At 49.5% G+C, this 26,460-nt stretch overlaps 1 protein-coding gene across 1 annotated transcript in view; it reads right to left on the bottom strand.

The window, feature by feature from the left end:
- The window catches only part of LOC147119003 (uncharacterized), a 141,707-nt gene that overhangs the window by 101,902 nt on the left and 13,345 nt on the right, over positions 1 to 26,460 (bottom strand). The window contains exons 3-4 of the mRNA XM_085984007.1: positions 18,806 to 19,348; positions 17,940 to 18,135 (exon numbers count right to left, since the gene is read on the bottom strand). Of these exons, the coding sequence (XP_085840133.1) occupies positions 17,940 to 18,135; positions 18,806 to 19,348 (739 nt within the window). The remainder of the gene's footprint in view (positions 1 to 17,939; positions 18,136 to 18,805; positions 19,349 to 26,460) is intronic.

Genomic DNA, 26,460 nt, shown 5'->3' with positions numbered 1-26,460 from the left:
GGGGAGGGGTTACTGAGTGACAGTGTGAGGGAGCTGGATTAACATCAGTAGAGATACAGTCAGTAACACAGGGCGCTAGGGGAGGGGTTACTGAGTGACAGTGTGAGGGAGCTGGATTAACATCAGTAGAGATACAGTCAGTAACACGGCGCTGGGGGAGGGGTTACTGAGTGACAGTGTGAGGGAGCTGGATTAACATCAGTAGAGATACAGTCAGTAACAGAGGGCGCTGGGGGATGGGTTACTGAGTGACTGTGTGAAGGAGCTGGATTAACATCAGTAGAGATACAGTCAGTAACAGAGGGCGCTGGGGGATGGGTTACTGAGTGACTGTGTGAAGGAGCTGGATTAACATCAGTAGAGATACAGTCAATAACACGGTGCTGGGGGAGGGGTTACTGAGTGACTGTGAGGGAGTTGGATTAACATCAGTAGAGATACAGTCAGTAACACGGTGCTGGGGGAGGGGTTACTGAGTGACAGTGTGAGGGAGCTGGATTAACATCAGTAGAGTTATAGACATTATTCTGGACATAATCCAGCCTGAAATGCCTCGGCCTGGTCTGATGATCTGTCTCAGTATTTTGTGGCTGTTGGTTTGTGTGAACAGATATATCAGTGATTTTAATGAGACACTCTCTGTGTCCCAGCTCCTGGAAATATTGGCTGTAAGGGGGCCGGACTCTCAGGAGGCTCCACACCGCTGGCTGCTCGTCTGTAAGTGATCTCCCGTCAGATATATGTGATTGTTTTTTTAATTGATTTATTCATTCCTGGGACATGGGCTTCGGCAGCATTTATTGCCCATCCCTAATTGCCCTTGAGAAGGTGGTGGTGAGCCGCTGTAGTCCGTGTGGTGAAGATACTCTCACAGTGCTGTTAGGTAGGGAGTTCCAGGATTATAACGCAGCGATGATGAAGGATCGGCGATATATTTCCAATGATGGTGTGTGACTTGGAGGGGAGCTTGAAGATAATGGTGTTCCCATGCGCCCGCTGCCCTTGTCCTTCTAGGTGGAAGAGGTCGTGGGTTTTGGAGGTGTTGTCAAAGAAGCCTTGGCGAGTTGCTGCAGTGCATCTTGTAGATGGTCCACACTGCAGCCATGGTGCGCCAGTGGTGGAGGGAGTGAATGTTTAAGGTGGTGGATGGAGTGCCAATCAAGCGGCTGCTTTGTGCTGGATGGTGTCGAGCTTCTTGAGTGTTGTTGGAGCTGCACTCATCCAGACAAGTGGAGAGTATTCCATCACACTCCTTACTTGTGCCTTGTAGATGGAGGAAAGGCTTTGTGGATTCAGGAGGTGAGACACTCACTGCAGAATACACAGCCTCTGACCTGCTCTTGTTGCCACAGTATTTATGTGGCTGGTCCAGTTAAGCTTCTGGCCAATGGTGACCCCCCAGCATGTTGATGACAAGGGATTCAACAATGGTAATGCCATTGAATGTCAAGGGCCAGTGGTTAGACTTTCTCTTGTTGGAGATGGTCATTGCCTGGCTCTTGTGTGGCACAAATATTACTTGCCACTTATCAGACTAAGCCTGAATGTCGTTCAGGTCTCTCTGCATGTAGGCATGGACTGGTTCATTATCTGATGAGTTGTGAATGGCACTGAACACTGTGCAGTCATCAGTGAACATCCCCACTTCTGACCTTCTGATGGAGGGAAGGTCATTGATGAAGCAGCTGAAGATGGTTGGGCCTAGAACACTGCCCTGAGGAACTCCAGCAGCGATGTCCTGGGGCTCAGATGATTGGCCTCCAACCATCTTCCTTTGTGCTCGGTGTGACTCCAGCCAGTGGAGAGTTTCCCCCCTGATTCCCATTGACTTCAACTGTACTCGGATTCCTTGGTGCCACACTTGTCAAAAACTGCCTTGATGTCAAGGGCAGTCACTCACCTGGGTTTTAAAGGAAGTCGGTGAGCACATTGCAGATGTTTTAACTATAATCTTCCAAAGTTCTCCTAATTCAGGAACCGTTCCTTTAGATTGGAAAATTACGCATGTCTCTCCACTATTTAAGAATGGCGAGAGAGGGAAACCAGGGAATTATAGACCAGTTATCCTAACATCTGTTGTTGGGAAATTACTCGAGTCTATAATTCAGGATAGGGTGACTGAACACCTCGGAAATTTTCAGTTGATCAGAGAGAGCCAGCATGGATTTGTGAAAGGTCGGTCATGCCTGACAAACTTGATTGATTTTTTTGAGGAGGTGACTAAAGTAGTGGACAGGGGAATGTCGATGGATGTTATTTATATGGACATCCAGAAGGCATTTGATCAAGTCCCACGTAAGAGACTGTTATCTAAGGTAGAAGCCCATGGAATTGAAGGCAAATTATTGACCGGGTTAGGAAATTGGCTGAGTGGCAGGAGACAGAGAGTGGGGATAATGGGCAGGGACTCGAATTACATAAGAACATAAGAATTAGGAGCAGGAGTCGGCCATACAGCCCTTGGAGCCTGCTTCACAATTCAATAACAGCATGGCTGATCTTCGACCTTCAACTCCACTGTCCTGCCCGATCTCCATATCCCTCGATTCCCCATGAGTCCAAAAATCTATCTGTCTCAGCCTAGAATATACTCAATGACTCAGCTTCCACAGCCCTTGTCAATGTGATATTGTCAATGATAATAAGGAAATGGCGGACATGTTGAATAATTACTTTGCATCAGTATTTACAGTAGAGGAATTGAGGGCAAATTATTGACCTGGTTAGGAAATTGGCTGAGCGGCAGGAGACAGGCAGTGGGGATAATGGGCAGGTACTCAAATGGGCAGGAGGTGACTGGTGCTGTCCCGCAGGGATCTGTGTTGGGGCCTCAACTATTCACAGTATTTATTAACGACTTAGATGATGGTAAAGAAAGTCATATATCCAGATTTGCTGATGACACAAAGCTAGGTAGCACTGTAAGCAGTGTAGATGGAAGCATAAAATTAGAGAGATATTAATAGATTAAGTGAATGGGCAAAACTGCGGCAAATGGATTTCAATGTAAGCAAATGTGAGGTCATCCACTTTGGACCTAAAAAGGATAGAACAGAGTACTTTCTAAATGGTGAAAAGCTAGAAACAGTGGAGGTCCAACGAGACTTGGGGATCCAGGTACATAGATCATTAAAATGTCATGAACAGGTACAGGAAATAATCAAAAAGGCTAATGGGATGCTGGCCTTTATATCTCGAGGACTAGAATACAAGTGGGCAGAAGTTACACTACAGCTATACAAAGCCCTGGTTAGACCACACCTGGGGTACTGAGAGCAGTTCTGGGCACCACACCTTAGGAAGGATATATTGGCCTTGGAGGGAGTGCAGCGTAGGTTTACCAGAATGATACCCGGACTTCAAGGGTTAAGTTACGGGGAGAGATTATACAAATTAGGGTTGTATTCCCTAGAATTTAGAAGGTTAAGGTGTGATCTGATTGAAGTTTTCAGGATATTAAGGGGAACAGATAGGGTAGATAGAGAGAAACTATTTCTGCTGGTTGGGGATTCTAGGACTGGGGACATAGTCTAAAAATTAGAGCCAAACCTTTCAGGAGTGAAATTAGGAAACACTTCTACACACAAAGGGTGGTAGAAGTTTGGAACTCTCTTCCGCAAACGGCAATTGATGCGAGATCAATTGTTAATTTTAAATCTGAGATTGATAGGTTTTTGTTAACCAAAGGTATTAAGGGATATGGGCCAAAGGCGGGTGTATGGAGTTAGGTCGCAGATCAGCCATGATTGCATTGAATGGCGGAACAGGCTCGAGGGGCTGAATGGCCTACTCTTCTTCCTATAGACTAGTCAGCTTAACATCGGTGGTAGGAAAAATAATGGAATACCTACTATAGGAGAAAATAGAAAAATATCTAGAATAATGAATAGTCAGCATGGATTTCAGAAGGGAAAGTCTTGCTTGACCAACCTCATTGAATTATTTGAAGAGGTAACAGAGAGAGTAGACAAGGGTAATGCAGTAGATATAATTTATCTCGATTTCCAAAAGGCCTTCGATAAGGTCCCACATAATAGGCTAATGAATAAGGTCAGAGCCTGTACAGTCAGGGAACAGAGGGCAGAATGGAGAGCTCCTTGGCTGTAAGGTCCCACATAATAGTCTAATGAATAAGGTCAGAGCCTGTGGAGTCAGGGGACAGATGGCCGAATGGAGAGCTCCTTGGCTGTAAGGTCCCACATAATAGACTAATGAATAAGGTCAGAGCCTGTGCAGTCAGGGGACAGAGGGCAGAATGGAGAGCTCCGTGGCTGTAAGGTCCCACATAATAGACTAATGAATAAAGTCAGAGCCTGTGCAGTCAGGGGACAGAGGGCAGAATGGAGAGCTCCTTGGCTGTAAGACAGAAAGTATTGTTGCTGTCAGCTTCCAGCACCCGGCCTGGCAGTGAGTTCCACATTCTCAACCCTCTGAGTAAAGAAATCCCTCCTAAATTCTTTATTTGATCTGTTAGTGACGATCTTATATTGCTGCCCTCTTGTCCTGACTCACCCAGAAGTGGAAACAGTTTCTCCAGATCTACCCTATAAACCCCCTCGTATCAATCAGGACTCCTCTCAGTCTTCTCTTTCCCAGAGAAAAGAGCCCAAACCTGCTCAGTCGTGCCCGAGAGTTGCATCCTCTCAATTCAGGTAACGTTTTTGTCAATCTTTTCAGCATTTTCTCCAGTGCTTCAATATCCTTTTGTAGAGTGAAGACCGGAACCGCTCACAGTGCTCCAACTGTGGTCTCACCAAGGTTCAATATAAATTGATCATTACCTCCCTGCTCTTGTATTATATTCCTCTAGAAATGAACAGCTCACAGTGCTCCAACTGTGGTCTCACCAAGGTTCAATATAAATTGAACATTACCTCCCTGCTCTTACATTATATTCCTCTAGAAATGAATCCGTCCTTTCTTTGCACTCTTTATGGCCTCATCAACTTGTGTTGCTACTTTTAGTGATTTATGTGTCTGTATTCCCAGATCTCTTTGCTCCTCTGCCCCATTTATTTTCTTACTTTCTAAGGTGTAAGTGGCTTCCTTATTCCTCCTACTAAAATGAACCAGCTCACCTTTCACTGCATTGAATTTTGTTGCCCACTTATCTGCCCAGTTTATGTCTTCCTGTATTATGGTGTAGTCCCCACATTATTAGTTATACCACCCAATTTGGTGCCATCTTCAAATTCTGAGTCCAAATCATTGCAAACAAAATTGGTCCCAGCAGCACAGACCGTTGTGCGACACCACATCTCACTTTCTGCCAGTCCGAGAAACGTTCTTCAACTTCTAGGGCTAGAAATTCGGCTGTTAGCACCACCGATTAGCGCCTAAAGAGGCCAAAAAGTGGGGCGCTAGCCAATTTCCGGCCAGGCGCAGGGCCTCGCCCCATATTGAGCATGCATTTAGCGACGGCGCTAAGAGCGCCCGCTCATGGGCACAGGCAGATTATGACGTCATTTGAGTGTGCAACGCCTTTTGGGCGCCCCGGACCGGAAATTTAGTGGCGCCCCCCTCCGTAGCGCTTGGCGCTAATAGTGACAGCTTACCTGGAACCTTACCAAGTCGCTCTCGGGCTGGAGGAGCGTTATTTAAAGGGGACTGGTGTGGTTTAAAAGCGGCAGCCATTTTTGGAGCACAACTTCCTCGAGAGCTACAAAGAGTTGCTGAGCTGCACACTGAGAGCCTTTTGACCACTGAGCCCGCGCAGGCAGAGGAATTGCAGCCTTCTGACCATCACCTTGCTGTTGGTGAGCATTGACAACGGGAAAACTTCCTATGCGCACTTATTATGGGGGCTGCATTGGAGGGGAGCGTTCTGCTGCTGAATCATCGGGGAAGGGCACAGAGAAACATGGAGAGAGGGGCAGGCATGGCCAGACGGAGGAGGGCCAACAGACGTCGCCACACCAGACCTTACGCTGGCAGGATTTTCCGACAGCAGTTTTCCTACATGGACATGTCGGAGGAGCAGTGTTTCAGAAGGCAGCGCTTTACAAAGGAGGTGGTGACTGAGCTGTGCCAGCTGCTTCAGCCAGATCTGCAGCCTCAGAGAAGGTGCCGGACATCTCTATCGGTGGCTGAGAAGATGCCTGCTGCCCTGAACTTCTACGCGAGCGGCTCTTCTCAGGCTGCGCATCAGAGGCTGATCAGAAGTAGCTTCTAGGCCCCTCTCACGGAATGCTTGCTACCATTCCAAGAACAGGAATGGAACTGATCTGATACCCCCAAGCCTGTGAAGGGCAAGATGCATGTAAATAGCAGACATGGCCATTGTAAATGAAGAAAGTGTTTTATTACACAAATTGTGGTTCCTTCAAACATGAGAAAGCAATGGCAACAGAAAGCAAAACTAATACACTGACACATAACTGCCTCTCACACCCGGGAGACTGTCCAAAACATAAATCACATTCCGACCATCTTCCTTGGCCTTGATTCCACTGCGCCAACCAAAGCATCCAATGCCCCATCAGTGAGGCGTTCCGCTCTCTGCCTCACCCTTTCCATGTCTTGCTAGGCTGGTGCGCCACAGGTAGGCTCCCACCGATTTGAAGGCCTACAAGGCAGTGAGTGTGTCTGGTGAACCTAATTGACCCGCTCCTTTAAGAGCTGTCCGGCGCCAGTGTGTCTCGGGGTCAGTGATTATTGAGAGCACCTGCGCTGCGCCTGGCCGCTGCAAAATTGGGTTGCGCCGCCGGCTTAGCGCCTTAGGAGTCCCGTGCAGCGCCTGATTTAACGCCGCAATCAACATCAGGGGCGCAACTACCCAATATCGTGCTAAACTTAGTGCTTCGCCAGGACTAGCGCCCCAAATGGGGCGATACCGAATTTCTAGCCCCTAGCCTCTGATTTCTGTTCTGTAGCCATCTTTCCATCCATTCTGCTCCCTCGCCCTTGACTCCACCTTGGCCATCTTGTAGACTGCGCATACTGCAGACACAGTGCACCAGTGGTGGAGGGGGAGGATATTGAGTCCTGTGGCAGGGGCGCTGATGAAGTGGACTTCGCTGTCCCGTGTGGTTTGAGGCATCGCTAGTGGCTTTTTTCACATCTTTGCACCTTTAAAAAAAATGTTACCAGCTTATTTAACCCTTTAACATGTAGGACACATAAAACATGAAGCCTCATCAGTTTTCCTCAGAATAACAGGACTGAATTTGAATTAGAAAACAGTTAGGAAACATTCAGCAATGAAACCAGACTGGGCGGGGCCTGAGGTGTGAGTTAGTAAAGTAAAAGTGGCGGCCAGTTTACTTTGCACGATGGCGGAGAGCCCGGGTATTTGGGTTACTGAATAATTTAAAGATTAATTTTGTTTATTGCTCTTCCGGCCCCAATCTCGATGGGATGACGTTTACCCAGAATCCTCCACGCGGCAGAATGTGCCCCATCAATGACCACAGGAGCCCAGTGCGCAGGTGCGGAACCGGGCTGTGCTCTGAGCATGCGCAGTGCGGGAGGCAGTCTGCGGCGGAAGAGACGGTGTCGGGAGGTGGTAGCAGAATGTGGGCTCGGGGAGGAGTTGGACCCGCAGGTGGGCTGGGAAGCTTCATAAACACCCGGTGTAGGTCTCAGACCCCGAATAAGAGCCCACAGGCCCCGTGTATGCCCCGCGGTGACAGGCCCGGGTCAGCGGGGTCACTGGCCGCCATCTTGGACAGGGCGGGATCACGGCGCATGCGCGACCATCTTGCCCAGGAACAATGAGTGGGCAGGGCTTCAGGGTCCCAGTGACCAGGAGAGACCATCATTGACTCATTGATTTTATTCTCACTCTACACACAACGGGTGTTTCACCATTTTCAAACATCAGTGTGACTGGAAAAGCACCGAGTCACACACACCCGAGTGAGAGTGTTCCAGTGCACTGACTGTGGAAAGAGCTTTAACCAGTTACACAGCCTGATAAAAACATTGCACCGTTCACAGCGGGGAGAAACCGTACACGTGTTCTGTGTGTGGATGAGGCTTCAACTGATCGTCCAACCTGGAGAGACACAAGGACACCCGCACCATGGAGAAACCGTGGAAATGTGGGGACTGTGGGAAGGGATTTAATTACCCGTCTGAGCTGGAAACTCATCGACGCAGTCACACTGGAGAGAGGCCGTTCACCTGCTCCATGTGTGGCAAGGGATTCACAGAGTTATCCAAGTTTCATATGCACATGCGAATTCACACCGGGGAGAGGCCATTCCCCTGCTCTGTCTGTGGGAAGGGATTTGCTCAGTTATCCACCCTGCTGACACACCAGCGAGTTCACACTGAGGAGAGACCTTTTAAATGTTCTGAGTGTGAGAAGAGTTTTAAAAGCAGAAGTGAAGTTCTGACACATCAACGCACTCACACTGGGGAGAGGCCGTTCACCTGCTCCGAGTGTGGGAAGGGATTCACTCAGACATCCACTCTGCGGAAACACCAGAGAGTTCACACTGGGGAGAGGCCGTTCACCTGCTCAGTGTGTGAGAAAAGATTCACTCAGTCATCCAGCCTGTTGGAACACCAGCAAGTTCACACCGGGGAGAGGCTGTTCACCTGCTCTGTGTGGGAAGGGATTCACCCATTCATCCCACCTGTTGACACACCAGCAAGTTCACACCGGGGAGAGGCCGTTCACCTTCTCTGTGTGTGGGAAGGGATTCACACGTTCATCTAACCTGGTGACTCACCAGCGAGTTCACAAGTGACTGTAGGGGTTGGATTCTGCTGTTATTGCTGCTGTTAATCACATCCAGGACTGAACCATGTTCATTCTGACAGTTGGAATTTGTTTCTGCTGATGTTAATAACCCCAATAACTGGGCTGCAGTTTAATATTCTGGATATATGTCAAATAAATCAGCTTTGTGTTAAACACATTGTTGTAGATTTTTGTCTTTCCCACCTGAGTGTTTAGCATCACCTGGCTGGAGCTCAGAAAGGACAATCTGGGGGAAGGTTCGTACGGCGGGAACAGAACTTCAGCCTGGATGACCCAGCCGCTCTCTTCCATGGTTCAGAGCTCCTAGGCACGGAACAGAAGGATCCTTTACAACTGTGTTTAGAGTCAGGAAGAACAACAGTGAATGCTGGAAACATGCTGTCAAATCAGAGATTGGGGTCAAACTGCGATCTGTTCCTGACTGAAAGTGAAACAGCAGGTTTAAGATTCCAGTCTAAAAATTACTGGTAATTATTTTCTGAAGATTTAACATGTTTGTGTGACTGTCCTGAGTCTATCACTTTAAGGCAGGTTAAAATAAATCTGTTAAATTCTGCACTACAATAGCAGAGGGAGGAGTTCACAGGAGCCTATTAACTGCTGGTACAATTATACAACAGACATTTGATCTCCAGATAAAGAAGGACCTGCAGAGTGTTTCCAGGAATTCCCTGTTTTATTGATGTGTGTGTTAGACACCAGGATAACTAAAAATACACGACCCGGAACATCCACAGGGGTACGATCCTGACAGTTACTCTGGGATCACTCCCGCTGTGGAACTCCACCACTGACCCTGCTGAAGGTTGTAGGCTCAGGGAGTGGGGCCTCCAGGAGTGGACGGTAAGAAAGCTGGGTTTCAGTATCCTGACAAATATATGGTGAGGAACCAGAGGAATCCTTAATGAGGAACCGTCTGGGGTTTTACCGGCCAGCGTAGGTTTAGGGGTGAATGATGCCTGACTCCCTGAACTGTCTTACATTGAACCCACTTCAGATCAAGGTGAGTTCAGTTTATAGGAGAATAGGAACAAATATCACCCACAATTGAGGGAGTCAAAAGCAGCCATTAGAGAGGTTAAGAGATATTTGGAAATGTAGATGGTGCACAATTGTGGTAATAATAGTAAAAGCTTTTCCAGCTATGTCAGGAGGCAGAAGACATAGTTACATAGAGTTACATAGATTCCCAAATCCGTGCCCATCTTTCCTGCAATTCCAAGTTTGAATCTCTCCAATCAGGATTCCGCCCTTGCCACAGTACCAAAATGGCTCTCATCAAAGTCACAAGTGACATCCTTTGTGACTGTGACAAAAGTAAACTATCCCTCCTCATCCTTCTTGACTTGTCTGCAGCCTTTGACATGGTTGACCACTCCATCCTCCTCCAATGCCTCTCTACCGTCGCCCAGCTGGGTGGGACTGCACTCGCCTGGTTCCATTCTTATCTATCTAATCGTAGCCAGAGAATCACCTGCAATGGCTTCTCTTCCTGCTCCCGCATCGTTACCTCTGGTGTCCCCCAAGGATCGATGTTTGGCCCCCTCCTATTTCTCATCTACATGTTGCCCCTTGGTGACATCATCCAAAAACACATCGTCAGTTTCCACATGTACGCTGATGACACCCAGCTCTACCTCACCACCACTTCTCTCGACCCCTCCACGGTCTCTAAATTGTCAGACTGCTTGTCCGACATACAGTTCTGGATGAGCAAAACTTTTCTCCAATTAAGTATTGGGAAGACCGAAGCCATTGTTTTCGGTCCCCGCCACAAACTCCGTTCCCTAGCCTCCATCCCTCTCCCTAACATCTGTCTGAGGCTGAACCACACTGTTCGCAACCTTGGTGTCATATTTGACCCTGAAATGAGCTTCCGACCACATATCCACGGCATAACGAAGACTGCCTCTTTCTACCTCCATAACATCGCCCGTCTCGGCCCTTGCCTCAGCTCATCCGCTGCTGAAACCCTCATCCATGCCTTTGTTACCTCTAAACTTTACTATTCCAATACACTCCTGGCCGGCCTCCCTCATTCTACCCTACATAAACTTGAGGTAATCCAAAACTCGGCTGCCCGTGTCCTAACTCGCACCAAGTCCCGTTTGCCCATCACCCCTGTGCTCGCTGACCTACATTGGCTTCTGGTTAAGCAGGGCTTCAATTTCAAAATTCTCATCCTTGTTTTCAAATCCCTCCATGGCCTCGCCTCTCCCTATCTCTGTAATCTCCGCCAGCCCCACAACCCCCTGAGATATCTGCGCTCCTCTAATTCTGCCCTCTTGAGCATCCCTGATTATAATCTCTCAACCATTGGTGGCCGTCCTTTCTGTTGCCTAGGCTCCAAGCTCTGGAATTCCCTGCCTAAACCTGTCCGCCTCGCTACATCTCCTCCTTTAAGACACTTCTTAAAACCTACCTCTTTGACCAAGCTTTTGGTCACCTGCCCTAATTTATCCTTATGTGGCTCGGTGTCAAATTTTTTCTCTTGTAACACTGCTGTGAAGCACCTTGGGAAGTTTTACTACGTTAAAGGTGCTATATAAATACAAGTTGTTGTAGAATTACACAGCGTCTACAGCACAGGAACAGGCCATTCGGCCCAACTAGTCAATGCCGGTGTTTCTGCTCCACACGAGCCTCCTCCCACCACTCTTCATCTAACCCTATTAGCATATCCTTCTATTCCTTTCTCCCTCATGGGCTTATCTACCTTCCCCATGAATGTATCTGTGCTATTCACCTCAACTACTCCTTGTGGTAGCACGTTCCACATTCTGACCTCTCTTTGGGTAAAGAAGTTTCTCCTGAATTCCCCATTGGATTTATTAGAGACTGTTATATTTATGACCTGTAGTTTTGGACTCCCCCCACAAGTGGAAACATTTTCTCCAGGTCCACCCGATATAACCTTTTCATAATCTTAAACACCTTGATCAGGTCACCCATCGGCCTTCTCTTTATTCTAGAGATAAGAGCCCCAGCCTGTTCAGCCTTTCCTGATAAGTATATCCTCTCAGTTCTGGGATCATCCTTGCAAAGCCTTTTTCCACCTTCTCCAGTGTCTCTATAACCTTTTTATAATATGGTGACCAGAACTGTTCACTGTACTCCAAGTGTGGTCTAACCAATGTCCTATACAAGTTTAACATAACTTTTCTGCTTTTCAATTCTATCCCTCTAGAAATGAGCCCCAGTCCATTGTTTGCTCCTGTTATGGCCTCATTAACCTGCGTCACTACTTTTAGTGATTTGTGTATCTGGACCCCGAGATCCCTTTGCTCCTCTACCCCATTTAGACTCTTATTTTCCAAGTAGTTTGTGGCCTCCTTATTCTTCCTACCAAAATGCACCACCTATCTTAAAATTAATTTGCCAATTACCCTCCCATTCTGCAAGTTTATTAATGTCTTCTTGCATGTTGTCGCAGTCTTCCTCAGTATTAACTCTTCCTCCCAATTTGGTGTCATGGACAAATTTTGAATTTGCACCTCTGATTCCCGAGTCCAAATACTTTCTGTAAATGGTGAACAACAGAGTCCCAGCACCGATCCCTGTGGAACACCACTTCCCATCTTTTGCCACTCTTAACCCCTACTCTCTGTTTTCTGTTTTGTAACCAGCTTCCTATCCATAACAGTTTGTAAGATCTAGAAGATGACCAAGGTCAGGCCGTGTGGAGTGAAGGGCCAGGCAGCAGAATGGATGGAAAGCTGGCTACAAAACAGAAATCAGAGGGTTGGAGTTAAGGGAAGTTTGTTGCGATCTTTCCATCCATTCTGCTGCCTGGCCCTTGACTCCACAGGGCCTGACCGTGGTCATCTTGTAAACCGCACATACTGCAGACACAGTGCACCAGTGGTGGAGGGGGTGGATATTGAGTCCTGTGGCAGGGGCGCTGATGAAGTGGATTTCTCTGTCCTGTGTGTTTTAAGGCATCGCTAGTGGTGTTTTTCATCCCTTCCACCTTTGACATAAAATCTTATTGCCAGTTTATTAAAGCCTCTCCGGTAGGTCACGCAAAAAAATTGAGCCCTCGTAAGTTTCTGTCAGAATGACCGGCCTGAACCCGAGTTAGAAAACATTTCAAATCAAAAAATCAAATCAACTTTTATTGTCATTGTTAGTGCACAAGTGCAGTACAACGAAATGTAGGCTTGTGGCTGCCGAGAGTGTACATTTAGATTAAGACATTTAAACATTCAACATACATTTGGCTTGTAATACATTAACATAAACATAACCATAATAAAGTGCATTGGCAGATGTGCAGGCTTTAGAGTTTATTTGTGGAGTTCAGTAGGATGACAGCCCTGGGAAAGAAGCTGTTCCTAAATCTGGTCATACGGGTGCGAATGCATCTGTAGCGTCTCCCAGATGGCAGGAGGGCGAACAGACTGTGGCTGGGGTGGGTAGGGTCTTTGATGATGGACCGTGACCTCCGTAGACAGCGTTTCTGGTATATGTGCTCTATGGTCGGTAGCCAGGTGCCGGTAATGCGTTGGGCAATTTTGACTACCCGCTGCAGGGCTTTCCGGTCATAGTAGCTACAGCTGCCATACCATACTGTGATACAGTTTGTCAGGATGCTCTCTATTGTGCAGCGGTAAAAGTTAGAGAGGATCAGGGGTGACAGGTTACATCCCTTCAGCCTCCTTAGGAAATATAGGCGCTGCTGGGCCTTCTTCAGCAGAGAGGAGGTATTGAGGGACCAGGAGAGGTCTTCCGTGATGTGGACTCCGAGGAACTTAAAGCTGTCCACCCTTTCCACCACAGCCCCATTGATGTGGATGGGGGTGTGACTTCCGCCTTTAGACTTCCTGAAGTCCACAATGATTTCTTTGGTTTTCTTGATGTTCAGGGCCAGGTTGTTATCGGCGCACCACTTCACGAGATGCTGGACCTCCTCCCTGTAGGCTGACTCATTGTTGTTGGTGATCTGGCCTACTACCGTGGTATCATCCGCAAACTTGATGATGGTGTTGGAACCATGAACAGCCACACAGTCGTGGGTGAAGAGGGAGTAGAGGAGGGGGCTCAGCACACATCCTTGTGGGGCCCCCGTGTTCAGGGTCAGGGGGGGCGGTGTGGTTACCTAATTTGACAGACTGGGGTCTGTTTGTTAGGAAGTCCAGGGTCCAGTTGCAGAGGGAAGTGTTCAGGCCAAGAGTTTGGAGTTTGGTGGCCAGCTTGTTGGGGACGATAGTGTTGAATGCTGAGCTGTAGTCTATGAACAGCATTCTGATGTAGGTCTCTTTACCATCTAAGTGATTCAGTGCCGAGTGTAGAGCAGTTGTGATTGCATCCTCCGTTGATCTGTTTGCACGATAGGCAAACTGGTGTTGGTCAAGAGAGGCGGGAACACTGGCTTTGATGTGAGCCAGGACCTGTCTCTCGAAACACTTCATTATGATGGGTGTGAGTGCGACAGGTCGATAGTCGTTCAGGCACATCACAGCCGTTTGTTTTGGCATAGGAATAATGGTAGCGGTCTTGAAGCATGTAGGGACTACTGCCTGGGCCAATGACCGATTGAAGATGGCGGTGAAGACATCAGCCAGCTGATCAGCACATTCCTTGAGTACCCATCCAGGGATGCTATCCGGTCCAGCAGCCTTTCGTGTGTTCACTCCGCGTAGAACACCCCTTATGTCAGAGGTCGACAGAGTGAGCACCTGGTCTTCCGGGGGTGGCAAGGCTTTGGTAGCCAGCTCCCTGTTGTCCCTGTCGAAGCGAGCGTAGAAGTTGTTAAGCTCCTCCGGAAGGGAGGCATCGCTAACCGGGGGGCTGGTGTTTTTGCCCTTGTAGTCAGTGATGGACTGGATGCCTTGCCACATGCGCCGGAGGTCCAAGTTGTTGTGGAAATGATCCTCTATCCGCAGTGTCTGTTTCCTTTTGGCAGTCCTGATACTCTTTTTTAGGTTGGTCCTAGCTGCACTGTAAGCCGCCGTGTCGCCAGATTTAAATGCTGCGTCACGTGCTTTCAACAGCGAGCGGACCTCTCCGTTCATCCAGGGTTTCTGGTTGGGGTATGTCCTGATATTTTTATGGGTCGTGACGACCTCGACGCAGCTGTTAATGTAGAATAGCACTGTGGATGCGTATTCCTCGATGTCATTATGGGCAAACATGCCCCAATCAGTGTGTTCGAAGCAATCCTGAAGCTCCAAGACTGCCCCATCTGGCCATACTTTCACTGATCTCACTGATGTTCTCCCTCTTTTGATGAGCGGTTTGTATGCCGGGGCTAGAAACAGGGAGAGGTGGTCAGACTTCCCAAGGTGGGGGCAGGGAATGGCCTTATAAGCGTCTACAATGCTCGTGTAGACTTGATCCAGTGTGTTCTCCCCTCTTGTGGGGCAGGAAACATTCTGGTGGAATTTCGGTAGTACAGCTTTTAGGTTTATGTGATTGAAGTCCCCCGCGACGATAAAAGCTCCATCTGGGTGCGCAGTTTGTTGTTCGCTGATGGCCCTGTAGAGGTCCTTCAGTGCTAGTTTGGCATTAGCGTGTGGTGGGATGTAGACCGCAGTGATGATAACAGCCGTGAATTCCCGAGGCAGGTAGAAGGGTCTGCACCTTACCATGAGGAATTCCAAATCAGCCGAGCAGGATCTATTGATTATGTCCGTTAGTGCACCAGGCATTGTTAGTGTAAATGCACAAACCGCCTCCCTTGCTCTTACCGGAGTCTGCAGTTCTGTCGGCGCAGAAGACCGTGCGTCCTTCTAGTTGGATGGTGGTATCAGGGATGCCGTTGTTCAACCAGGTCTCTGTAAAGATCATGGCGCAGCATTCCTTTGTCCTTTTCTGTGAGGAGAGATCAAGTTTGATCTCATCCATTTTGTTTTCTAGTGACCTGACGTTGGCCAGGAAAATACTTGGGAGGGAGGGTTTGTGTGGGGCCCTCTTCAGCCTGTTTTGGATAACTGCCCTCTTACCCCGCTTCTGCTTGCGTTCCCTGCGCGGTCTGCGCCGACGTCCGGCTGGGGAAGGACGCCACGCTGGTCCCGGGGTTCGGGCGATGTCGGGAGGCAGATCGATGTCGCCGAGTGTGAGCCGCACGCAGTTGGCCCCGATGTCGAGGAGCGTCTGCCGGCTGTACAGTAGGTCTGCCCTCAATTCCCGTATCAGCAGAGTCCAGAAGAGACTCAGAAGGAGGGTGAAAATGCTCAGTCTCGGGAGAGACAAAGCCGCTGCGTCCGTGCGCGCCGCCATTTAAAAAAATTTAGTAATTAAACCAGACTGGACGGGGCCTGAGGTGCGAGTTAGTGACGGAAAATTGGTGGCCAGCGTACTTCACACCAGGGCTGAGGACCCGGGGACTCGGGTTTCTGTATCATTTATTGATTCATTTAGTTTATTACCCAATCTCAATCAGACGGGTGGGTCATCTTGCTGTCCGGCGGAGGCGAGGTTCCCCAATGGAGGGCTCTCTATGTGGGGGTCCTTCCCTGCACCATTGGGGATCTGGGGTGGAGACTGTTGCAAGGAGCTGTCGTGTGCAACAGTTTTTAAGCTCCTTTCCGGACTCCAAGGTCAGATGTGTTTTCTGTGGCCCAGAGGAGTCCATGGGCCGTGTATACAGGAATCCTGCCCCAACCGCGGTTTTGCCATACGCGGAATTCACGTATACACGGTTTCATCTCTGCGGCAATTTTTGCCAACCGTGGCAGTGAATTTTACATATACGCGGTTTGCCACGAGACTGCATTCATCCGCGCCGCTCTTTTCAGCATAACAACAACCAGGTGTGTGAACGTTCAGCCATTAATCATGGTCCCTAAGTGTAATCTCAGTGGTAAAGGCGAATCGATAGTGAAAAGGGCAAGGAATGTACGAACCTTAGATAGGAAATTAGATGTCGTTAATAGACCTGCCCGTGGTGTAAGTACAGCGTCGGTTGGACGACTAATGGAGGTTAACGAGTCCACCATTAGAACCATAAAAAAAGTGAGGTGTTGATAAGGGCTAGTGTTGCGGGTGGCTCTGTGAAAAGTGAGGTGTCGATAAGGGCTAGTGTTGTGGGCGGCTCTGTGAAAAGTGAGGTGTTGATAAGGGCCAGTGTTGTGGGCGGCTCTGTGAAAAGTGAGGTGTCGATAAGGGCTAGTGTTGTGGGTGGCTCTGTGAAAAGTGAGGTGTCGATAAGGGCTAGTGTTGTGGGCGGCTCTGTGAAAAGTGAGGTGTCGATAAGGGCTAGTGTTGTGGGCGGCTCTGTGAAAAGTGAGGTGTCGATAAGGGCTAGTGTTGCGGGCGGCTCTGTGAAAAGTGAGGTGTCGATAAGGGCTAGTGTTGCGGGCGGCTCTGCGAAAAGTGCTAAAGTGTCTTTTATACCACGGGACCATAAACTTGAAAAAATGGAGCAGGCTCTTAATATCTGGGTGGAAGACCAGAACCAGAAACAAGCGAATGTTCATTCCGCATGGGTACGTAAGAAGGCCCTTAGTATCTACAAGCATCTTACTGTGGCTGCTGGGGAAAGTGTAGATGACAAAGTTTCAAGTAAGGGCTGGTTGGAAAATTTTAAGAAGGGGTTCGCCTTGACTAACCTCAAGGTTCTGGGGGAATCGGCCTCAGCTGATCACGAGGCCGCTGCCAAGTTCCCGGAGGAGCTGAAGAGGTTGATCGCCGAGAAGGGTTACCTGCCGGAGCAGGTTTTAATGCGGATGAGACTGGGCTCTTCTGGAAGCGGATGCCTTCCCGAACTTTCATCGCGAAGGCTGAGAAGCATGCTTCAGGATTCAAGGTGGCTGAGGATAGGGTGACCCTTCTCCTGTGTGCTAACACCGAGGGAGACTGTTTAGTGAAGCCAATGCTGCTCTACCGCTCTCTGAATCCCCGCGCTCTGAAGGGGAAAAACAAAAACGATCTCCCTGTCTTTTGGCGTTCTAACTGCAAGGCGTGGGTTACTGCTGCAGTCTTCATGGACTGGTTCCATAACTGTTTTGTGCATGACGTGGAGCAGTACCTTGCGAAAGAAAATCTGGCCTTCAAGGTCCTACTCATCCTCGACAATGCCCCCGGCCACCCTCCGGCACTCCAATTCGCCCACCCTAATATCGAAGTCATCTTTCTGCCCCCCAACACGACTTCACTCCTTCAACCCATGGACCAAGGTGTGATAGCCACCTTCAAGGCATACTACATACGACGCAGCTTTGACCGCATGATGGAGGCTATGGAGGACGATGCAACAGTGATGGTGAAAACTTGCTGGAAGGATTACACCATCGCTGACTGCATCACCAACATAAAAGAATCGATGGATGAACTGAAGAGGACGACAATCAACGCCTGCTGGGGTAAACTTTGGAAGGAGGCAGTGAATGACTTCCGAGGCTTCCCTCCAGTTGACGCTGAAGTTGATCACATTGTGAAGGTTGAGCGATGTTTGTGAGGCGAGGGGCTGGCCGACATACAGCCTGATGACATCGAGGAGTTTCGAGTTGCACGGCGAGGAGTTGACGGAGGAGGACCTTGATGAGCTGATGCAGCATTCTAGTGAGGCAGAGGATGAAGACGAGGATATGGTGAAGGAGTCGAAGATGACAAGTGCCAACCTTAGCAAGGCAATGCTCCTTGCCAATAATCTCTGGGACCTCTTTATGGAGATTGACCCATTCTTGGAGCGTAGTTTAAAATTCAAGCGAGGTTTGGAGGATTTAATGAGATCATACAAGCAGGTCCAGAAAGATATTCAGAAAAAAGAGTCGTCGCAGAATTCTTTAAGATCTTTTTTATTGTGTTATTTGAACATTTATTGTTTTTGTCGGGTTATTGTGTATTTTATTTGTGTTTATTAAAAGAACAAGCAACTTACACAGGCTCTGACGAGTGTTAATGCGGCCGCGTTCCCCCTAACCCCATTTTTCCCCTAGGGTCTTATATTGGCCAACCGCAGTTTTACCAACCACGGGGGTTTTCAGGAGCATATCCCCTGCGGTTGGGGAGGGATTCCTGTATTAAACTCCAGCCCAGTTATAGGGTTATTAACATCAGCAGAAACAAACCCCAACTGTCAGAGTGAACATGGTTCTGTCCTGGATGTGATTAACAGCAGCAATAACAGCAGAATCCAACCCCTGCAGTCACTTGTGAACGCGCTGATGTCTCAGCAGTTGGGATGACCGAGTGAATCCCTTCCCACACACTGAGCAGGTGAACGGCCTCTCCCCAGTGTGAACTCGCTGGTGTCTCAGCAGGTTGGATGACCGAGTGAATCCCTTCCCACACACGGAGCAGGTGAACGGCCTCTCCCCAGTGTGAACTTGCTGGTGTCTCAGCAGATCCTTTTTGCTTTTAAATCTCTCCTCACAGTCAGAACATGTAAAAGGCCTCTCTGCAGTGTGAACTTGCTGGTGTCTCAGCAGGTGGGATGAACGAGTGAATCGCTTCCCACACACAGAGCAGGTGAACGGCCTCTCCCCAGTGTGAACTCGCTGGTGTGTCAGCAGATCATTTGTGCTTTTAAAGCTCTTCTCACAGTCAGAACATTTAAAAGGTCTCTTATTGGTGTGAATAAGTTGGTGTCCAGTGAGGCTCGATGACTGAGCGAATCCCTTCCCACACACGAAGCAGGTGAAAGGCCTCTCCCCAGTGTGAATGCGCTGGTGTACAGTGAGGTCAAATGATCGCCTGAACCCAGTCCCGCAGTGAGAGCACCTGAATGGCCTCTCGTCAGTGTGAACAGTTTGATGGCATGTCAGGTTCGCGGAACTTTTATAGCACTTCCCACAGTCCGGGCATTTAAAAGGTCTCTCGTCGGTGTGAACTCGACCGTGCTTCAGCAGATTGGATGAATTAATAAATCCTTTCCCACACTCGGAGCAGGTGAACGGCCTCTCCCCAGTGTGAACTCGCTGGTGTCTCAGCAGATCATTTCTGCTTTTAAATCTCTTCTCACAATCAGAACATTGAAAAGGTCTCTTATCAGTGTGAACAAGTTGGTGTGTCAGCAGGTGGGATGACTGAGTGAATCCCTTCCCACACACGGAGCAGGTGAACGGCCTCTCCCCAGTGTGAACAAGTTGATGTGTCAGCAGGGTGGATGAACGAGTGAATCCCTTCCCACACTCGGAGCAGGTAAATGACCTCTCTCCAGTGTGAACTCGCTGGTGTCTCAGCAGGGTGGATGAACGAGTGAATCCCTTCCCACACTTGGAGCAGGTGAACAGCATCTCACTGGTGTGAACTCGTGCGATGATGCCCTGAACCTCTTCCCACAGTGAGAGCAGCTGAACAACATGTAAGCGCTGTGAATGTGCTGGTGCTCTCTCAGTGTCTCAGGGCATTTAAAGCTCTTCTCCCACTCGATGCATTTAAACTCACTCTCATTAGTGTGAACCCACTGATATATCAGCAGGACAGAGAAATAAGTGCATCTCTTGCCACATACAGAGCAGGTGAACAGCCTCTCCCCGGTGTGATTGCACCGTTGAGTTTCCAGCTCAAATGGATATTTGAATCCCTTCTCACAATCCCCACATTTACTCCATTTCTCCCCAGTGTGACTGCGCTTGTGTCTCGACAGGCCACAGGATCGGCTGAAGCCTCGTCCACACACAGAACGCGTGTACGGTTTCTCCCCACTGTAAACGGTGCTCTTTGCTTTTGCGTTCAAAGGCCGATGATATTCAGATCCAATGAATCGAGTGGCTTCGTCAGATCTTGACGTGATGTTTGTTTTGAGTTTCCCGTCTGCTAATCCTCCTCTTCTAATACCCTGTAAAATGAATTTAAAACAAGAAAAAGGGAGCGTGAGAGAGAACCCACAAAGAAACAAAGGCAGGTTGTGAAATTGAGCTCAATGAATCTGGTCATTTGTGGGGCTGGCAGTAGAAACAAGTGACCATGAAAGCTGCCGGATTATCGTAAAAACCCAACTGGTTCACTAATGTCATAGAAACATAGAAGATAGGAGCAGGAGTAGGCCATTCGGCCCCTCGAGCCTGTTCCGCCATTTAATGAGATCATGGCTGATCATCCAAACTCAGTGCCCTGTTCCTGCTTTCTCTCCATATTCCTTGATCCCTTTAGCCTTAAGAAATATATACAGCTCCTTCTTGAATATATTTAATGAATTGGCCTCAACTGCCTTCTGTGGTAGAGAATTCCACAGGTTCACCACTCTCTGGGTGAAGAAATTCCTCCTCATCTCTGTCCTAAATGGCTTACCCCTTATCCTTAGACCGTGACCCCTGGTTCTGGACTCCCCGACCATCGGGAACATCCTTCCTGCATCTAGTCTGTCTAGTCCTGTTAGAAGGGAGAGAGTCCAGCCCCGGGACTGTACAGGGGGAGAGTCCAGCCCCGGGACTGTACAGGGGGAGAGTCCAGCCCCGGGACTGTACAGGGGGAGAGTCCAGCCCCGGGACTGTACAGGGGGGAGAGTCCAGCCCCGGGACTGTACAGGGGGAGAGTCCAGCCCCGGGACTGTACAGGGGGAGAGTCCAGCCCCGGGACTGTACAGGGGGAGAGTCCAGCCCTGGGACTGTACAGGGGGAGAGTCCAGCCCTGGGACTGTACAGAGGGAGAGTCCAGCCCCGGGACTGTACAGGGGGGGAGAGTCCAGCCCCAGGACTGTACAGGGGGAGAGTCCAGCCCCGGGACTGTACAGGGGGAGAGTCCAGCCCCGGGACTGTACAGGGGGAGAGAGTCCAGCCCCGGGACTGTACAGGGGGAGAGAGTCCAGCCCCGGGACTGTACAGGGGGAGAGAGTCCAGCCCCGGGACTGTACAGGGGGAGAGAGTCCAGCCCCGGGACTGTACAGGGGGAGAGAGTCCAGCCCCGGGACTGTACAGGGGGAGAGAGTCCAGCCCCGGGACTGTACAGGGGGAGAGAGTCCAGCCCCGGGACTGTACAGGGGGAGAGAGTCCAGCCCCGGGACTGTACAGGGGGAGAGAGTCCAGCCCCGGGACTGTACAGGGGGAGAGAGTCCAGCCCCGGGACTGTACAGGGGGAGAGAGTCCAGCCCCGGGACTGTACAGGGGGAGAGAGTCCAGCCCCGGGACTGTACAGGGGGAGAGAGTCCAGCCCCGGGACTGTACAGGGGGAGAGAGTCCAGCCCCGGGACTGTACAGGGGGAGAGAGTCCAGCCCCGGGACTGTACAGGGGGAGAGAGTCCAGCCCCGGGACTGTACAGGGGGAGAGAGTCCAGCCCCGGGACTGTACAGGGGGAGAGAGTCCAGCCCCGGGACTGTACAGGGGGAGAGAGTCCAGCCCCGGGACTGTACAGGGGGAGAGAGTCCAGCCCCGGGACTGTACAGGGGGAGAGAGTCCAGCCCCGGGACTGTACAGGGGGAGAGAGTCCAGCCCCGGGACTGTACAGGGGGAGAGAGTCCAGCCCCGGGACTGTACAGGGGGAGAGAGTCCAGCCCCGGGACTGTACAGGGGGAGAGAGTCCAGCCCCGGGACTGTACAGGGGGAGAGAGTCCAGCCCCGGGACTGTACAGGGGGAGAGAGTCCAGCCCCGGGACTGTACAGGGGGAGAGAGTCCAGCCCCGGGACTGTACAGGGGGAGAGAGTCCAGCCCCGGGACTGTACAGGGGGAGAGAGTCCAGCCCCGGGACTGTACAGGGGGAGAGAGTCCAGCCCCGGGACTGTACAGGGGGAGAGAGTCCAGCCCCGGGACTGTACAGGGGGAGAGAGTCCAGCCCCGGGACTGTACAGGGGGAGAGAGTCCAGCCCCGGGACTGTACAGGGGGAGAGAGTCCAGCCCCGGGACTGTACAGGGGGGAGAGTCCAGCCCCGGGACTGTACAGGGGGAGCGTCCAGCCCCGGGACTGTACAGGGGGAGAGAGTCCAGCCCCGGGACTGTACAGGGGGGAGAGTCCAGCCCCGGGACTGTACAGGGGGAGCGTCCAGCCCCGGGACTGTACAGGGGGAGAGTCCAGCCCTGGGACTGTACAGGGGGAGGGAGTCCAGCCCCGGGACTGTACAGGGGGAGAGAATCCAGCCCCGGGACTGTACAGGGGGAGAGAGTCCAGCCCCGGGACTGTACAGGGGGAGAGAGTCCAGCCCCGGGACTGTACAGGGGGAGAGAGTCCAGCCCCGGGACTGTACAGGGGGAGAGTCCAGCCCCGGGACTGTACAAGGGCTGGGGGGGGGAGGAGGGGGGAGTCCAGCCCTGAGGCCGTACGGGGTGTGGGGGGGGGGGGGGGCGCAGCTCTGATAGAACAAAAGACTTGCATTTCAATAGCGCCTTTCACCACCACTGCACGTCCAAAGCACTTTACAGCCAATGAAGTACTTTTTGAAGTGTAGTCACTGTTGCAGTGTAGGACGGGGGCAGCCAGTTTGCACACAGCAAGCTCCCACAATCAGCAATGTGATAATGACTCGATAATCTGGTTTTTTTTAATGATGTTGATTGGGGGGTAAATATTGGCCAGGACACCGGGGATAACTCCCCTGCTCTTCTTCAAAATAGTGTCCTGGGGTCTTTTACATCCACCTGAGAGAACAGACTCGGTTTAACATCTCATCCGAAAAACGGTACTACTGACAGTGCAGCACTCCCTCAGCACTGTACTGGAGTGTCAGCCTAGATTTTTGAGCTCAATCTCTGGAGTGGGTTTTGAACCCACAACCTTCTGGGGCTCTTCTCTTACAATTCTATGGCATGTAAACTCTAAGCTTGGCACTTACCAGCACCTTCAGGAGAGACGGTGAGAAATGCCCTGTGTGGAGCGTGAGGATAGAATAACTGAGACATTGATTGTCTCTCCCGGGCACTGGGACCCAGTTGGAAGCAGACACCGAAGCCTCGCCCACTCCAAGTACCTGTACTAAGATGGCCGCGCATGCATTCGGTTACACACTGAATCAAAATAGCATCGTACGGAACTTTCCGCACTCCTTTACAAAGCTGGCGGCAGTAAACCTGGGCCGGCTCGCGGAAGAAATCCCCGCAGCTGCAAACACGGGATCTTCAGGTTATTATTCGGGGCTTGCAGACTATCCCAGTTGTTTATGAAGCATCCGCACCCACCTCCCGGTTCATTGCTCCTCTGCGCAGCCGATTCTTTCCCGGTGCGGAAGCGCGTTCCCGGTTTTTGTTCCTCTTCGTCTGTCCGTCTCCAGTAACGCACAGCGCATGCTCAATATACCCTCCCCTACCGCGCCTGCGCGCTGGGCTCTTGCAGTCTGGGTGCGGCACATTCCCCACCGCGGGGAATGCTGGGTAAAAGCCCCCCCATTGAAAGACCAGATTAGTGACCAGAACATGATTTACTGTGATTGCTTTGAGGACTGAACCATGTTCATTCCAGCAGATATGGTTTGTTTCTTCTGATCTTAATAACCCCTGTACCTGCACTGGAGATTAATATTCTGTATAAATAGTGAATAAATCAGCTTTGTTTCAAACACACTGTGTCAAATATTTGATATCTCCATGATAAGAGAAGAACAATTGATGTTCTGTTACCGAATGTTTAATTGTTGGATCTTTTCTTACTCTAGATTATTTCCGTTCTCATCTAATTCACCTTCTACCACATCAAACCCCAAGCTTGTGGGTGTCATAGACTGAACTGTAGTGTCTCACTTACACTCATCTGCACACCGCAGGGACTGGAGTGCATCATCACCACAGGTAATGAAATGTTAATTTAATTATTAAGTTTCCTTTAATGTTTTAAGTTAAGTTACAGTTTATTTGTTAGCACAAAAGAGTACTCAGCTGCAATTCCTTTGAACCATAGCTTTATAGAACTATCTTGCATAAGTTTTGAAATGTGTTATCATCTGTATCTGTATTACCCTTTGTGGATTCGATTTAGTAAAACTCCTCCACACGTAATACACGTGATAACCTTTGAAATGTTCTGATCTTTGTAATATTAATTTCTGAGCTTGATGGTCTCGTTGATTTAATCTCTTGTTACTAACATACCTTGCACTATTTCTTTAATCGAGATAATTGTTTCAAATACTTCCATTATCAGGTCTTTCTGCTCCATTGATCCCTGTCAATGATCCTTTGTTAGGGGCTGGGGTTAGGGTGTAAGCTTAGGGGTTAGTGGTTAAGGGTTAGTGGTTATTGGTTAGGATTGGGGTTAGTGGCTGGGGGTAGTCAATTGGAGGTTAGGCTTAGGAGTTAGTGATTAGGGTTCAAAACCACTATTAACAACACCAGTGTCACTGGACGCATCTTTTTTCATTTCATGTTTTTTAACCTCACACAGACAAGTCACAAAACAGCCTCATGAATTGTTCATTTAAGGAACCTTCTTTCTGGCTGGAGCCTGATTTTTTCTCTTCTTTCACATCTCGACATTTCTCACAGAAAAAGACATCAGGGACATTAGACTTTGGGATTTGGGGACAAGAACAGGCGGATCCAGGTGTTGGGCTGGTTACATCCAATCATTGGCCTGCCTGAAAAGGGCTTCTGAAAATAACCTGTCACCATCTGATTCCACCATCATATCTTCATCCATTACCCGCCTTTCACCCTCATTAAAGCAGGTTTCACCAACATGACCATTCTCCATACTGAGGCTCTCTGATTTCCATTTATCGTCTCAGTGAAAGTGGTCCCTGGATTTGGTGTCACAGTGTAAGTGGTCCCTGGATTTGGTGTCCAGATTCTTTTCCAGCCATTTTGAGGTGTCCCTTACCCTGACACCAGAAAGGCAACACACCCTTCGGGACTCTCGATCCTGACTGTAAAGTCTACTATCTATTCTTCTAATTATAGAATCCCCTATATGACAATGTTTCCACTCTGCTCCTCCACCCGTTGGACAGCCACCTGTTCCATGGTGCCTTGGGCAGCATTCTAGCTGTCCTTCCCAGTCTTTCTCCTGATCCTCACAGGTATTGAGTACTTTGTACCTGTTGGACAGGAGCAGTGTCTGCTGGACTTCCTTCACTACTTCTCCTACATTCCCCTTTCCCGACTGACTGACAGTCACAGTCTCCCCTTCCTGCACCTGTGCTTTCTTCTGGTGTGTGACTGTACTGGAGTAAATTATCCAGTAATTCCTGCTCCTCCCTTATATGTCGGAGTGTCTCTAGCTCAGACTTCAGCTCACTGACTCTGAGCTGGAATGTCATGAGGCAGAGACATTTGCTGCAGATGTGGCCGTCTGGGACAGTCTCGTTCACAAACTCCCACATACTACAATCCCCACACACTGCCTGGGCTTTGTTAATGAATGAATGAATTTATTTTTTGTTATCTGTAGTTTATTTCTTGAACTGTGATTAATTACTTCGCTATTTGTCAGTTATGAGCATCTTTAAAAGTAGTTACAATTTAATCATTTACATCATTTCCTTTGACTTACCCTTACTTGCACCGCGGCCACGTTCACGCCCGGGTGGCCCTGGAGATGGAGCACGCGGTGTCCGCCGGCACGCTCGAGGCCTTCCGTGCCAAGGTGGCCCTGGAGATGGAGCACGCGGTGTCCGCCGGCACGCTCGAGGCCTTCAGCGACTGGTGGGCACTGCGGAGACTGGAGTGCATCATCACCACCGGCAACAAAATTTTAATTTAAGTTTCATTTTAAAGTTTTATTATTTAGTTTATTTGTTTAAGTGTGCATGAAAAAGAGTACACTTACTTGCACTAATAAATCCTTACTAAGTCAAGCTTAACACTAACCACTAAAGAGACTAAACACACAAAGTGATATCGATGCTATTACCGATTATACTCAGGTTAATTTGCTCTGCTGTGTGTTGATTATGATGTCACATTTTTTTTGTGTCCTCCGGTGTGATTATTTATTATTTACTGT

Source organism: Somniosus microcephalus, chromosome 4, assembly GCF_052327205.1.
Source record: "Somniosus microcephalus isolate GS21.2 chromosome 4, FLI_Smic_1.0, whole genome shotgun sequence".
NCBI classification, from domain to species: Eukaryota; Metazoa; Chordata; class Chondrichthyes; order Squaliformes; family Somniosidae; genus Somniosus; species Somniosus microcephalus.
Note: the sequence above shows the minus strand (reverse complement) of the source record. Positions and strands in the feature narration are given on the sequence as shown.